General features: G+C 53.3%; 1 protein-coding gene across 2 annotated transcripts in view; it reads left to right on the top strand.

Moving 5' to 3' along the window:
* SORCS2 (sortilin related VPS10 domain containing receptor 2) overlaps positions 1-13,489 on the top strand; it is a 392,162-nt gene that overhangs the window by 314,731 nt on the left and 63,942 nt on the right. For both annotated transcript variants that reach the window (XM_033106450.1, XM_033106451.1), the window contains exon 4: positions 10,960-11,124. In XM_033106450.1, coding sequence (XP_032962341.1) covers positions 10,960-11,124 — 165 coding nt within the window. The remainder of the gene's footprint in view (positions 1-10,959; positions 11,125-13,489) is intronic.

Below are 13,489 nucleotides of genomic sequence, written 5' to 3' on the forward strand. Positions count from 1 at the left end.
GATTGTCAGGCCAGTAATTAAAACAGAACCAGCCCTTCCCTGACAATCAATTTAGTAATTGTGTTCGAGTGGGTGTTTCACTAAATCATGTTGGCTGCTTGTCAGTTCCAGGCCCACACAGAGGCAGGAAGAGGCTCTCTGCGTCAGAAAGCCAGGTCTCTGCAGGCCGTGCGGCCTTCAGCTGGTCCTTCACCCCCGCCCCCAAGCTTCTGTTTTTGTGTATGAAATAGACAGAAATATCTCCCACCTTGTTGTGAAAATACGATGAGAACTCATGTGTGCCAGTGCCTCGGGCAGGGCCAGTCGCACAGTAGGTGTTTGTAGAATTATTTCCCTCTCGTTGTCCCATCCCTCCTTGGGACTTCTAGTCTACGCAGACACAGACTGGGAGATACAAGCACTGGTGTCCACGCGGGAGGGTGATTCAGGGGCTGGGCCGTACGGGGCGCTTACAGCAGGCGACTCAGGTGCACACGGGGTTCTAAGAGCGGGGCCCTCCCCTCCCCCAAACACTTACATTCACTCCCCAAAGCAACCTCCGTGAGCTGATGATGGAGAGTGAGTGGATGAATGGGGAAGGAGAGAGGGAGAGAGGGAAGGAAGGCTTGTTGGATGATGGATGGAGAAAGCGAAGGAAATACAGCTGAATTAAAAATGTTAATAACAGTTCATAGATTATCTGGAAGTAAACCTTCATTTAAGAAATGTTCGCACTATCTTCTCTCCTTAATAGAGGACTGAACTATGCATTCTTAGGTCTTTGCTCACAAGCAAATTCCTCTTTTCATAAAAGTGTATGATTCCTTGTTTTTGCTGATTACACACTTAACATAGTTTCATTTTAAAAATCTCGATTTATAAAAATGTGTTTATTTATTCCACAAATATGTATTGAGTACCTGTCCCATGCTAGGCAATGCATTATAGACTAAGGATGGAACCAGAAACACACTCTGAAGAAAGGAAAAGTTAACTATCTGAAGTCTCGTTGTGCAGAAACAGTGTTTTTAACCTTCTGGACTGTTTCGTTCATTCTTTTTCTATATATTCACACATGTGTCTGTATCTCTTTATATAGACACACGTGTGGGATTTGTGTGCCTGTGTGTGTATGTGTGCATGCACACGCACACACAGGTGCACACACGCACACACAGGTGCACACACACGCACACATGTGCACGCATGTGCACACACGCACACACATGCACGCGTGTGCATACACTCGTGCATATGTACACACACACACATGAACACACACGCGCACACATGCGCGCAGACACGCACACCGTCCTCCAGTCACCTGGTTTATTTTCTCACAGCACTTCTCACCCCCTGAGACGAGTTTCTTCCTGCCTGTGTCTCTCTCCCTTCCTCTTCCACTCAGAGGTGGGTTTTGTCCTGTCCTGCTCACCGTCGTGTCCCCAGCATTTAACAGTCCTGGCACTCACTGAGCATGTGCCAGCTTCCTCGGTGCATGAGGCCTGTGTCCCCGTCCTGGCCTCGTCCTTGGTGCTGCCTGGGGGCCACGGTTCTTCTGGCCTTTCTCCCTCACGGTCCTTGCGAGTTCCCTCAGCTAAGGGGAACACAGTGGGGAGCACCCCACTGAGAGTGGCGAGCTATTAATATCCCTGCTCCCACGTGGATGGACAACACCACCCACCAGCCTGGCGTCAGGCTCAGCCCGAAATACACTCCTAGGGGGGCTGAGTTAACACGCCCATGCGCTGGAAGGGGGCCTTGCCCAACTGTTTCAGTATACTTTGCAAGTCTCTTTTAACAGCCACGTTTTGAATGTGGGGTCTCTCCGTCTTAGCCCCGCCCAGTTTATAGTTTGCCAAGAGAGTTTGTTAATATTTTCGTTGGAAAACGGAGCGCTCTCTCACCCCTGGGGTGCTTCCGTTGGTTGGCAGCCACTGGAGGGGTGTCAGCCAAGCTCCTGGTCTTGAGAGGTAAGAGCTGATAAGTCTTGAGACCTTTGGCGGAAGTGAGCCAGAAAACTGACGGGGAGACAGATGCTGAACTAAGGTGTGCCATCATCAGTGGGCTGGAGAGAAAGGGAACGTGGACGAGCTCGTGGTGTTCGTAAAATAGTTCTAGATGCATCCATTGTTCAGGGCTTGGTAAAACTAGGGAAGGGCTTAAGCCCGGACTTGGAGGCTGACACAGTGGACAGGGGGCTGGCGGTGAAGGTCCTCCTAAGATCAGGACGTTGGCAGATGGGAACCTCGGAAGCTGCTGCCGCTGGCGTCAGCTTCCCGCCCCAGCTAAGTGGGTGGTCCGTGCAGGATGCTGGAGCTCCCGGCAGAGCCCTGCACCTGCCTGCAGAAGACTCTGGGGACCTGAGACATCTCCTCTCGTCTCTGGCAGCTCTAACCTCTAATGTGAAGGCCACCCATCGGCAGAGTCCACAGATGGTGGGGAATGTGGTGCCCAGGCTTCCAGATCCTGGCTTTGAGGGGCGCTTAGAAAGGCTGCAGTGGTGTGATAGCCGCACGCAGCCCCTGACACACATGGAGCACCTTCCTCCCTTACCTGTTAGACGTTTGCCAGAAATGAGGCTTCCACATGTTCCATCGAGTGTTCGAGGAACACTGACTGAGCACCTGCTATGTGCCAGGTGAGGGTTGGGATGTGGCATGAACAAGACAAAGTGTTGCCTGACAGCACGGTCGGGGGAATCCGGACACTAAGAGGGTGGACACAGCGTGTGGAAGGAGGGCCGTGGGGAGTCGTGTTTCGTGGGGACAGTTTCAGTTTGGGATGATGGAAAGTTCTGGAAATGGCTGGTGGGGATGATCGCACAACAGTGTGAATGTACTTGATGTCACTGAGTTTTATTCTCAAAAGGGTAAAAAGGTAGATTTCATGTTATGTGTATTTTGCCACAACAACAACAAAATAAGATAAATGGACATTTTCAGAGCGTGTTAATAATCGCTTTACCGCAATAAAAAGTCACTTGGTATCGGCCTGTTTGGGTCATGTGCTCAGGAAGGGCCGCTCTGAGAGCTGGTCTCAGAGTCGAGAGCTGCAGGTTGAGAAGGGGCCAGTCACACAGTGTCTGGGAAAGGACAGAGCCAGGACAGCCTGAGGCCCGGGCGGCAGGAGTGGAGTGAGTGCGCAGGATGGTGGGTGTGAAACGAGAGGCTGAGGGACAGAAGTCGGCCAGTCCCAGAGGCCTGCGGGCAGAGAGGAGGCAGGAACATCTGTCCAGATGTTGGCAGGCCCCAGGTGGGTGGTGGAAAGTGGGTGGGGGACACTGGCCTGTCACCTCTCCAGCTGCCCCTCCTTGCTCTGCTCGTAGACTTCTCTGTGTGGGGTCCCTCTGGTCTCCATGCCGGCCAGCTCTTCTCAGTTCACACAGCTGCTGGGTAGGCTCCTCCACTCCCAGGACCGCCGACCACATGTCTGCGTGTGTTTCAGATACACTCCTCCAGGTCAGACTTCTCTGCTGAGCTCTCCCCCCATCGGCCCTGCCTGCCTCTCAGGAACCTCAGCCCCAGCAGGAGGCTCCGACTGAGCTCACCTGTATCCCCCCGAAGCCAGCTCTTCCTCCCCGTCAGTCGTCCCGCCGCCCACCCACTTGCTCAAGCCAGAAACTCAGCGGTGTGCCCATGTTCTCTCTTTATTCCCCACCACGTCCACGGAACTCTCACTCCAGAATGCATTCACATCTGCCCTCTCCTCTCCAGTTCCATGAGCTCTGCCCTAACGCAGGTCACCAGGTGTCTCACCTGGATAATCGCTGCAGCTCCCTCTTCAGCTTCCCGTCTTTTCCCCTTCACTGTCGTCAGAGAGCAGATAGCCGAGGGCATCCAGGCAAAGTGGGAGAGAGTCCAAAGCAGCCCGGGCGGCTGGAACTCGGGCCAGGTGCTGGCAAGGTCAGCAGGATGAGGTCATGGGAGACTGGTGGAGGCCAGACCCAGGCGCTTGGGGGGACCAAGCCTGGAAGGTTCCAAGCAGGGGCATGAGACGGCAGGCTGGCACTGACGTAAATTCAGACTATGCATGACTGCTCCAAGAATAGATCTTTCTGGTTTAGGGAAGCACAAGAATAATGACGAGGCCTTTATATCTGTACAACAGTTTCAGTTGTTGTGCCTAATTTGGAAGCACAGCACAGAAGAGACTGTTGTCTGCACTTTGCAGAGACTGACTCGCCCAAGGTCACAGAACCTGAAATGGCAAAGCCACAGCTCAGCCACATTCTGTCCTGTGACCCCCTGTGCTCAGCTCACCCAGAGACAAACATCACTATGTGCAGCGATCGTCTCCTAAGGCTCCGGGCTGCTTGTGCAATGGCCCCGGCAAGACGCATTCATCTCCCAGAGCGGCGCTCGGAGGGAGGCTTATTTTTGTTCCCGTGACTCACCAGGCCTGTCACAGACGCTGCACAGATTCTAATTGGAGACCTGGGGGTGGGTGCTGCTGTGTTTGTCGCCACTGTCTGCCTCTCCTGACAGCAAAGGGAAGTTTTCCGTGTCCCCAGCTGGGCACATCTGTGTGGCCAGGAATAGACAGGGCAATTGGGTTTACACAGGAAGGGAAGATGACAGCAGTCCTGGGGCTGGGGTGGGACCCCTTTGGGGGCTATATTTGGTAAAGGGCAGACCACAGAAGTGCTCTCCTTCATAAAGAGTTCTAAATGGAGACCAGGGATCCGTCCACCACTGGTCAGAGTTCTCGCAGAGAGGACAAACCGTTTCTTGATGCTGTTTGGTTTCCTTTTTTAACGCAGAGGTACAAGAGCTATGATTCAAGGGCTTTGCTGGCAGCCAACTGGGACGTTGGCACCACCTTTCGGAGGAGATGGGTTGAAGCTCTGGCCCGGGGAAGGTAATTGGACAGCCCAGCAGGGCAGAGTGGAGCCCCATGTGGTTCCTGCAGGTAACACAAATGTGGCAGCAGGTCACTGTGACACGAAGTGACAAGAGCCGCCATAGAACCAGTGTGCAATATGGGTGCGGGCAGAGAGAGAACGTGTGGAGGCCCCCTCCGGGGCAGGCAAGGCAGGGGCGCTCGAGCCCTGCCCTGCACTGGGCTGGCTTTCCTGGGTGTGCAGTGCCCAGCTCGGGGCCTCACCACCCACTTCTGCCACCCCATGTCAAGGTGCACTGCCGTCTTGCAGGAGGAACAAATCTCATCTACAGACCAGCCAAGTGGCCACGCTTGCTTTGGAGTCAGTGGAGCACATCCAATAACTGTGTCAGTAATATGATCTGCTAGAAAAATAAACCCAGAAGCCCAAGCACGTGACTTTCTCGGGAAGGAGGGTTCCAGCCTGCCACTCCTACCTCAGAATGAATGTTCTGGTCACGCTGAGCTCTGCCGTTGTCCGCCGCCCCTTTCAGGCCTGGCCCAGGCGACACCCCCATGAAAGCCCCAGCCCGAGGCCAGGCCAGGTGAGGCAAGTGAGGCTCTAGGCTGCACAGTGAGGGGGGCATTCACGCCCCAGTGCGAGGGGCATAAGCTGCCCGTTCCTCTCAGCACTGCCTCTGAGAGGCCGCAAGGCCGCGACCCGACCCTTGGGGGGCTTGGTCAGTGCTCACTGAACTCAGCTGAACAACCGACCTTCTTTTACAAAAGCCAACATGCCACAGTAATAAACCCAGCTCAGACACGTGCCTTAACTTGCCCAAGTTTGCACAGCTTGGGGGGAGGAGCTAAGGACAAGCCAGCCCAGCTCTGCGTGTCCCCAGAGCCTGTACTGCCCACTTGAGCTCGTGCTGTGGGCCACATTTGGCAGCATAAGTGCCCTGGATTCCTGGGGCTGCCATCGGTATTACCTCCATGCTGCAGGCTATCCTCAGAGTGGCTGAGAGTGGGGGGCCGGGTGCCAGAGCCCCAGATTCCAACCCAGGTTCTCCCACTTAACACAAGACACAACCTCCCCAGGCCTCCCAATTTCAGCTGGCAAATAAAACAGGGCTGGTGAAAGTGCGTCCTCCTCGGGTGAAACCCCAAGGGCCTGGTACGGAACGTGCTCTGGTTATTTCAGTTTGTCACTGGATGAAAGGAGGGGCCAGAGGCCAGGGTCGGCCAGCGTCACACAGCTAGTGGGCACACGAGTGAAAAGCAGCAGGAGCTACAACCTAAAGCAGCCCTCCCAATGGAGAGATCTCAGGACTTACTAGCAGGGCCCTTGAGAAAATGCAGACTCTGACCCAGTGGGGCCGGGTGGGGCCACGGCGCCGTGTTTCTGACGGGCACAGTGATGCTGGGTGCAGAGCTTACTGGTGGAAGAGCTTTGGAATGACGGGGGCTTTGTGAGCACGCCCGGGGTGGGTGCAGAGGGGCCTGGGCTTGGCTCAGCTTTCTACTGCTGCCGTCTTGAAATTCTTAAATGTTGTCACATGCACGCATGCACGGGGAACCCTACATTTACATTTTGTACTTGGCCCCACAAACAAGGTAGCCCGTCTGGGGACTTACGCCTCGTGTGAATCTGTCAACTATTTCTCTTTAATGCATTGTCTCTGATTTCCAAACACCCGGCCTCGTGGGCCCCCAGCACCTACCACAGGTACCACATGTTCCCCCCCGAATAGTAAGCAGCAAAAATACACCATTTAAAATAGTCTGGTTCCCAATTTGGAAGAACAATCTGCCAGCCTCCGCTCAGTGCGGTGCTAATTGATTTGTTTTTTTTGCTCCAGTATTCCTTTCTTTGTCAGCACTGCTTTCTTCCTCCATCTCTCCTGGCTCCCTCGTCTCACGCTGAGGCCAAAAATAGCCCCCAATCCAGATAGCTGGGCCCCTGGCCACAGTCACTGCCTGGATTCTTTTTTCTCCTCTCTAGGTGCCACAATCGGTAGGGCTTTGGCCCCAACCGAAGGCTGTGATGGAGAGGCTCCTCTGTACCCAGAGTGCTTACTCTTTGTGGGAAGATCACTAAAACCCGGGAGACTTTATTGGGAGACAGCACCTGCTCCGTACCAGGCCCTGTGCGCCGGCCTGGGGACATGGCAGTGAAGAGTGCATAAACCCTGCCAGGCTGCAAAGCCTCCCGGCCTGGAGGGAAAGACAGACTCACAAAGAGAACGTGAGGGAATTTGGGCTGGACCAAATGAATGACAACCTGCTTCAAGAGCTGGGGAGTGGGCAAGAGCTGGGGAGGAATTAGAATAACTCTGTGGGAGGATATGTATCACGGAGGGCTTCCTGGAGGAGGTGACCGTTGGAATGGCGTAAGGAGGTGTTTGACAAGCACATAAGCACCATACAAACAGGCTAAACACAAGCTGGGGGCCCTGCAAAGCAGGGATGCAAAAATAAGTGAAAAACATTCAGATTTGTTGAAGTTGTTCAGAATTTGGGGCTCAGAAAGTTTGAAAGAAGCTATTTTAATTTCATCACACATGGATTTTGTGTCATTTTGGACTTTTAAAACCTGATTCTGAATTACCAGTGGTGAGGTGGGAGGGATGTTGGTTCCGCTGCACATTCCAGCCAGAGGGAACCATGCATGCAAAGTCTGTCAGATGGGAACGGTCTCCGCGAACTAGAGAAATACAGCAGGAGTTTGAAGTGGCTGATGACGGACCCTGAGGGATGGGAGCGTGAGGCTGAAGCAGGACGCGGCCTGTGTGCCCTGGTCATGCTGTCCTCTGCCCGAAACATCCGCTCTGAGCCTGCGAGTCAAATTTCCATCCATTCTTCAAGGCTCATCTGGGTGTCACCTCCTCCGGAAGCCCTCTTCTTGTCCTCAGGCTGGCCCTAAACCTGAATGCTATTTTCCCCACAAAGCCCTGTGTCTACCTAAATCCTGGCTTGACCCTGTGGTTTTAGCAACTCTGGAAGAATAAATGAATGAATGAATGAATGAATGAATGGGCCTTCATGGATGTGTGATACGTTGAGCAGTGAAGAGGAATAAGTGAATGAGATTTTTTGTTTTAATGACTTCTGCTCTCTAGGCTACTTAAACAACTCTGGCAGTGCTTTCCTCCCAAAGGAGAAAAGCAAACAATTCCCTTAAGAGTCACAAGCTGAGATGGAGCTGTTCATTCATTCATTCATTCATTCATTCATGCATGCATGCATGCATGCACGTAGCCGTCAGGCATGGATTAACTCACCACCCCCCGTCCTGCCTGAGCCAGCTGCTAGAGGCACAAAGGAGGAATTAAGTCACTGTACTGTGCTCCTGGACAGTTTGACGGGGGAGGTAAATAGTAACTGCCTCGTCTGAACAGCCTGAAAAATGCATCATGAGAAAAGTGCTTTAATGAGGGAAACGTGGGCTTCCCTGGCCGAACGGCGCTGACAGTGTGCGGTCGCTGGCCTGGGGCGGGGCGCAGAGCGTGGCCTCAGAGCATGGCGTGGATGGTGAGTGAACCCTGCTATATCCAGCGAGATGTGTCAGAAGCCTTGATGGCCTGTCACGTTTCCCTGTTTATGCAGGAAAGCCAGGTACAGTGTTGACATTTAGAAGCAGCAGGACAGGACGATGGGGTTATGTCAGGGAAGACCAGGGAGCCCCAGAGAGCTCCCAACAGCCAGAGCTGGAGCAATGCGGGCAACAAAATAACAACATAGTATTGACTTACAGCTCAAAGTATAAAATACATATTCATGAGTTCATGGTGATATAAATAAATGATAGACTAAGTAAACAAACGGGGAGACGAAGAGGGGAGCCGACCCCCGTTCCTCAGGGCTGCGCTGTGCTCAGCAACTTCCTTCCAAAGGGACAACGTGGAAGGGGGAAGAGAGGGCCTGAACAGTAAGGAACCCTGAGCAGACAACCCGGCCAGCAAGGGTCATGTGACCAGTGACAGGTCACAGGGACAGTATGTGTGGCCGGATATGCTGCCATGAGGATGGCACTCCCGCTCTTGCTCCTCCTCCCGGAAACCCGTAACCCCAGTATCTCCAGGAGAAAAACATCAGACAGATGGAAATTGAGGGACCTTCCGCACAATGGAGACCTTCCACACAGACCAGGACTGCTCAAAACTGTCACGGTCATGGGAAACAAGGCGTGAGAAACTGTCATCACAGCCCAGAGGGGCCTAAGAGACGTGACAACTAAACGTGGTGTCCTGGATGGGGTCCGGGGACAGAAGATGACATTAGTGGGAAAACTGGTGAAATCGGAACAAGGTGTGGAGTTCCGATGACACCAGTGTGCCACAGCGGTTCCTTAGTTGTGACAAGTGTGTCACACCAACAGAAAATGCTAATAATGGGGAACTGGGAGTGGGGTGGCCGCAAACTCTCTTCGCAACTTTTCTGTAAATTTAAAACTACTCCAAAATAAAAGTTTATTTAAAATAAAAAGAATAAATTCTTTCTAACCCCACCACTTAAAACCAACCACTAGTCACGCCCCCCACTGTGTTTCCCTCCATTCTTTTTTTAAAATTGATGTATTGTGGACATGCAACATTGTATTACTTTCAGGGGTTCAACATAATGATTCGATATGTGTATATGTTGCAAAATGATCACCACAGTAAGTCTAGTTCTAGTATCTGTGACCTCCCGTAGTTACAAAAATTTTTTTCTTGTGATGAGATGTTTCAAGATCTACTCTCTTAGTAACTTTCAAATACACAACGCGGGATAATTAACTAGTCACCACGCGGGTCATCACATCCCAGGACTTCTGTGTTTTATCTTTTTGACCCCCGTCACCCATTTCACCCACCCTCAGCCCCAGCTTGGCAACCACCATTCTGTTGTCTGTATCTATGAGTTTGGCTTTCCTTCTTTCTTTTTTTAGGATTCCACATATAAGTGAGATCATATGGTATTTGTCTTTCTGTGTCTGACTTACTCATTAGGTAATGCCCTCAAGGTCCATCCATGTTGTTACAAATGGCAAGATTTTATTTTATTTTTTTATGGCTGCATAATAATCCTTTCATTCTTATTTCTGTGCATTTTCCACTGGCAAATTATACTTACTTTTATACACTTACCATTGACAAAATTATAATAGACTTCCTCATAATTGTGTCGATGTGAAAGGTACAGAAATTATACTTGCTTATAATTTTGTACCCTGCTTTTTCCATGAGCATACATGCTCCCTTGTAGTTAATCATTCTCTGTAAACATTATGGTGGGATCCTGGGCTCCGCTAACCATTCCTCAGCCCCTCCTCCCAATGTTCCTGTGTATAAACCACACCTCCAGGAACATCTGCAGGGATATCCTTGCCACCCTCCAGGGGCAAAGTCACCCAGGAACCAGGCTCCGTGAATGCCACATCCATCTCCTTCAGCACCTTGGTTTGCTAGGGAAAGAAGGGGTTTATGCTCAAGGAGACTAATTAATGTACCTGGGGAGCTCATTAAGGTTTTCCTGGAAAGAAAGAAGGTAGCGGGTTACCATTTGTTCACGTAAAGGCAGGAGTTTTGTGCAGCTTATCAATTTATGCGCAGTGGGCTGAATTGTCTTCTAGAGGAATTGCCATCACAGTGGGGTGTCCACCCATGCAGAAGGCACCTCACTGGCTCACACCCTCCTTCAGGAAAGCCGTGCCCAGTGCTCCCCACCCCCAGGCTAGTCCCACCCCCGCCCCACTCGCTGGCACCAGGCCCAGCGGGAACACCCTGTCCTGCGTGGACTCACCCTGGAGGGGTGGCCCAGCGTGGGGCCCAGGAGTCCTGCTCAGACCCAGACTTTGGCGCCGTTCTACCTAGCGTGTGACCTCGGCAGTTTGCTTCCCCTCCTGTGCCTCAGTTTCCCCCCCTGCCAAGCTGAGGCCTCACAGCCTAATGAGAATGGCCTCCTAGAGGTCTAATGACAGCCTGGGCACGCTCCTACTAGACTTTCACTGCGGGCTCGCTCGGTTTCAGGCGCCAGGCTCTTTCCGCTGCTTTGCAGACAGGAAACTGAGGCACAGATGGTAAGTCAGCTTGCCTGAGGCCGCACAGACTTGGAGCTGGACCTCGGTTGTTTGGAGTCCCAGCGTGCGCCTCTCACGTCCCCGGCTTTGTGTTTCAGATCATCCTCGTGAGCTCGTCGCTGGGCGACCGGGACGACAGCCTGTTCCTCAGCACAGACGAGGGTACCACCTTCCAGAAGCAACTCATCCCCTTTTCTGTGGAGACACTGATTTTCCACCCCAGGGAGGAGGACAAAGTCCTGGCTTACAGCAAGGAGAGCAAGGTGAGCGGGTGGGGGCAGGCGCCGGGTGGGGGGTTGCGGGTGCCAAATGGGGGGGCGGGCGCCGGCCAAGGAGATGGGTGCCGGGCGGGGGGAGTGGGCACAGAGCATGGCTTTGCTGCTCCTTGGGTGATGTTTTCCATCGTGGGGGACTCAGAAGCCCTGGGCTGGCCGAGAGGAGCCCCAGGGCTGGGGGTGCCGGACCCCACCATCTCCTCTGCTTGAGGCCCGTGTGGCTGGGTGTCAGCCATCAGGAGCACCCGCTGTGTGACATCTGAGTGGACAGGAGGTGAGGGGGCACTTAAAGCATGTGAGGCGAGATCTATACATAGCAGACAATTATTAGGATTGTTCCACTCCGCTCCCCTCTGCTTGCCAGCCACCGAGGCCTTCTTCCACTTCTGGAACATTCCACACACCCTCCCACACCAGCTCACGGGCCTTTCCCTCAGCCTGGAACCATCTTCCACCAAGAACAGTGAATTGGCCTTCAGGTCCCAAGTCGGCGTCCCCTCCTGTGGGGCTGTGTGTACCAGCCCCCAGGAGCCCAAGGGCACCTTCATGGGGTACCCAGGAGACCCTAGTGGTGGAGGGCTCTTTCCAGGGCCGGCGTGGGGTGGGAGAGTGTCCCCACCCCCGGTCCTGAGGGCTGAGGAGGCAGAGCGCCATGGGGGTGGGAAGGAGAAGTGGCAGGCCTTCCTGCAGCCACTGTACCCCAGGGCCACAGACTCCACAGTTTACACCCGTAGAAGTTAATTCTCTCAAGTTCTGAAGGCCAGAAGTCCAAAACCCGTTTCTCCGGGCCAAAATCCAGGTGCGCAGGGCGGCGCTTCCTCTGGAGCCTGGAGAAGCCTCCCTCTTGCGTCCTCTGGTTTCTGGCATTCTGGGCTTGCGAAGGAATCACTCCGCTCTCAACAGCAGCGTTGTCACCTCTCTCTCTGCTCGTCTTCACATGGTGGTGTGCGTGCACATATGTGTGTGTGCGTGTGTGTGCACATATGTGTGTGTGACTATGTGTGCATGATTGTGTGCGCACGTGCGCATACATGTGTGCGCACATGTGACTGCATGTACCCGTGACTGCACACACCTGTGTGTGACTGTGTGTGTGCGTGCACATGTGTGTGTATGCACATATGTGTGTGACTGTGTGTGCACATACATGTGTGCGTGACTGCATACGCGTGTGAGTGTTTGCATGTGCGCACATGTGAGTGTGTGTGTGTGTGTGTGTGTGTGTAGCGGGTGATGTCCCTCTGCCCCACCCGGATACTCCAGGACAACCTTCCCATCTAAAGATCTTCACTGAATCACATCTGCGAAGTCTTTTGCCCTGTCAGGTCCCATTCACAGGTTCCAGGGTCTAGGTCGTGGCTCTTTTAGGGCTGTTTTCAGCCTGCCCTCAAGCCCAGTGGGAGGCGTGGCCCCTCGATAGGCACCCAGAGGCGGCCGGCCGTGGACCAAGCAGCTCAGGCCCTCCCAGACGGCGGCCGGGCCGTTGGTGAACAGGACTCATCCCCCCAGCCTGTCTCCCCTGCCCTCCAGTCTTCTCCCAGTGCCTCCCGTGGGCCAAATCCCAGCAGAAGCCACAGGGGAAGAGCCTGTGGATGCCGTCTACACAGCCAGCCTTCAGGGCAGAGAAGGTGCAGGGCCTGGACCTGGACGCAGATGGAAGCTGTCCATTTCAGGAGGCTTTCTCTGCACCCCCAGGCCTGCTGGGGCCCCACTGCTCCACACTCTTCCAGATTCCAGCACCTCTTTCCCGGACCGATCACAATGTGTAATTATGTATTTGTGCTATTATTTGTTGATTGCCTGCACCCTAAACACACGCTTGGAGTAAGCTTCTTCAGGGCAGAGGCTATGCCTGGTTGTTTTCACCATTTTATCTCAAGTTCCTGACTGAAAATATTTGTTGGATGGATGGGTGGTGGATGGATGGATGGATGGAGTAAATGGATGGATGGCAGTTGGGTGAATGAATGAAGAAATGAATGATGAATTTCTGTCAGTAGCAATCACGCAGGTCACGACCCTCCGAATGGAGACCCCTGGGTGGCCGAGCCATGGCTTACGACAGAACCTGGGCTCCTCGCCAAGGTCTGGTCCTCCTGACGGGCATCCCCGAATTTCTCTGGCCTCAGAGGCTGCCTCTCTGCTCCCGGCACCTTCCGTTGGGACAGCGTGTGCTTCTGGGTATTAATAGCGCTGCTTCGCCTTCCATGTAATTAGACCAAAGCACAATCACAGGGACTTATTTTCCTGCAGAAATTGACTTCATCGCAATTGCTCCTTAATTTATGGCACCCTGGAAAATTAATGGAGCTGAAATCTCAGTTCTTTTCCTTGGTTCTTTTCTGTGATTGTA

This window comes from Rhinolophus ferrumequinum, chromosome 5 (genome assembly GCF_004115265.2).
Source record: "Rhinolophus ferrumequinum isolate MPI-CBG mRhiFer1 chromosome 5, mRhiFer1_v1.p, whole genome shotgun sequence".
Taxonomy (NCBI): Eukaryota; Metazoa; Chordata; class Mammalia; order Chiroptera; family Rhinolophidae; genus Rhinolophus; species Rhinolophus ferrumequinum.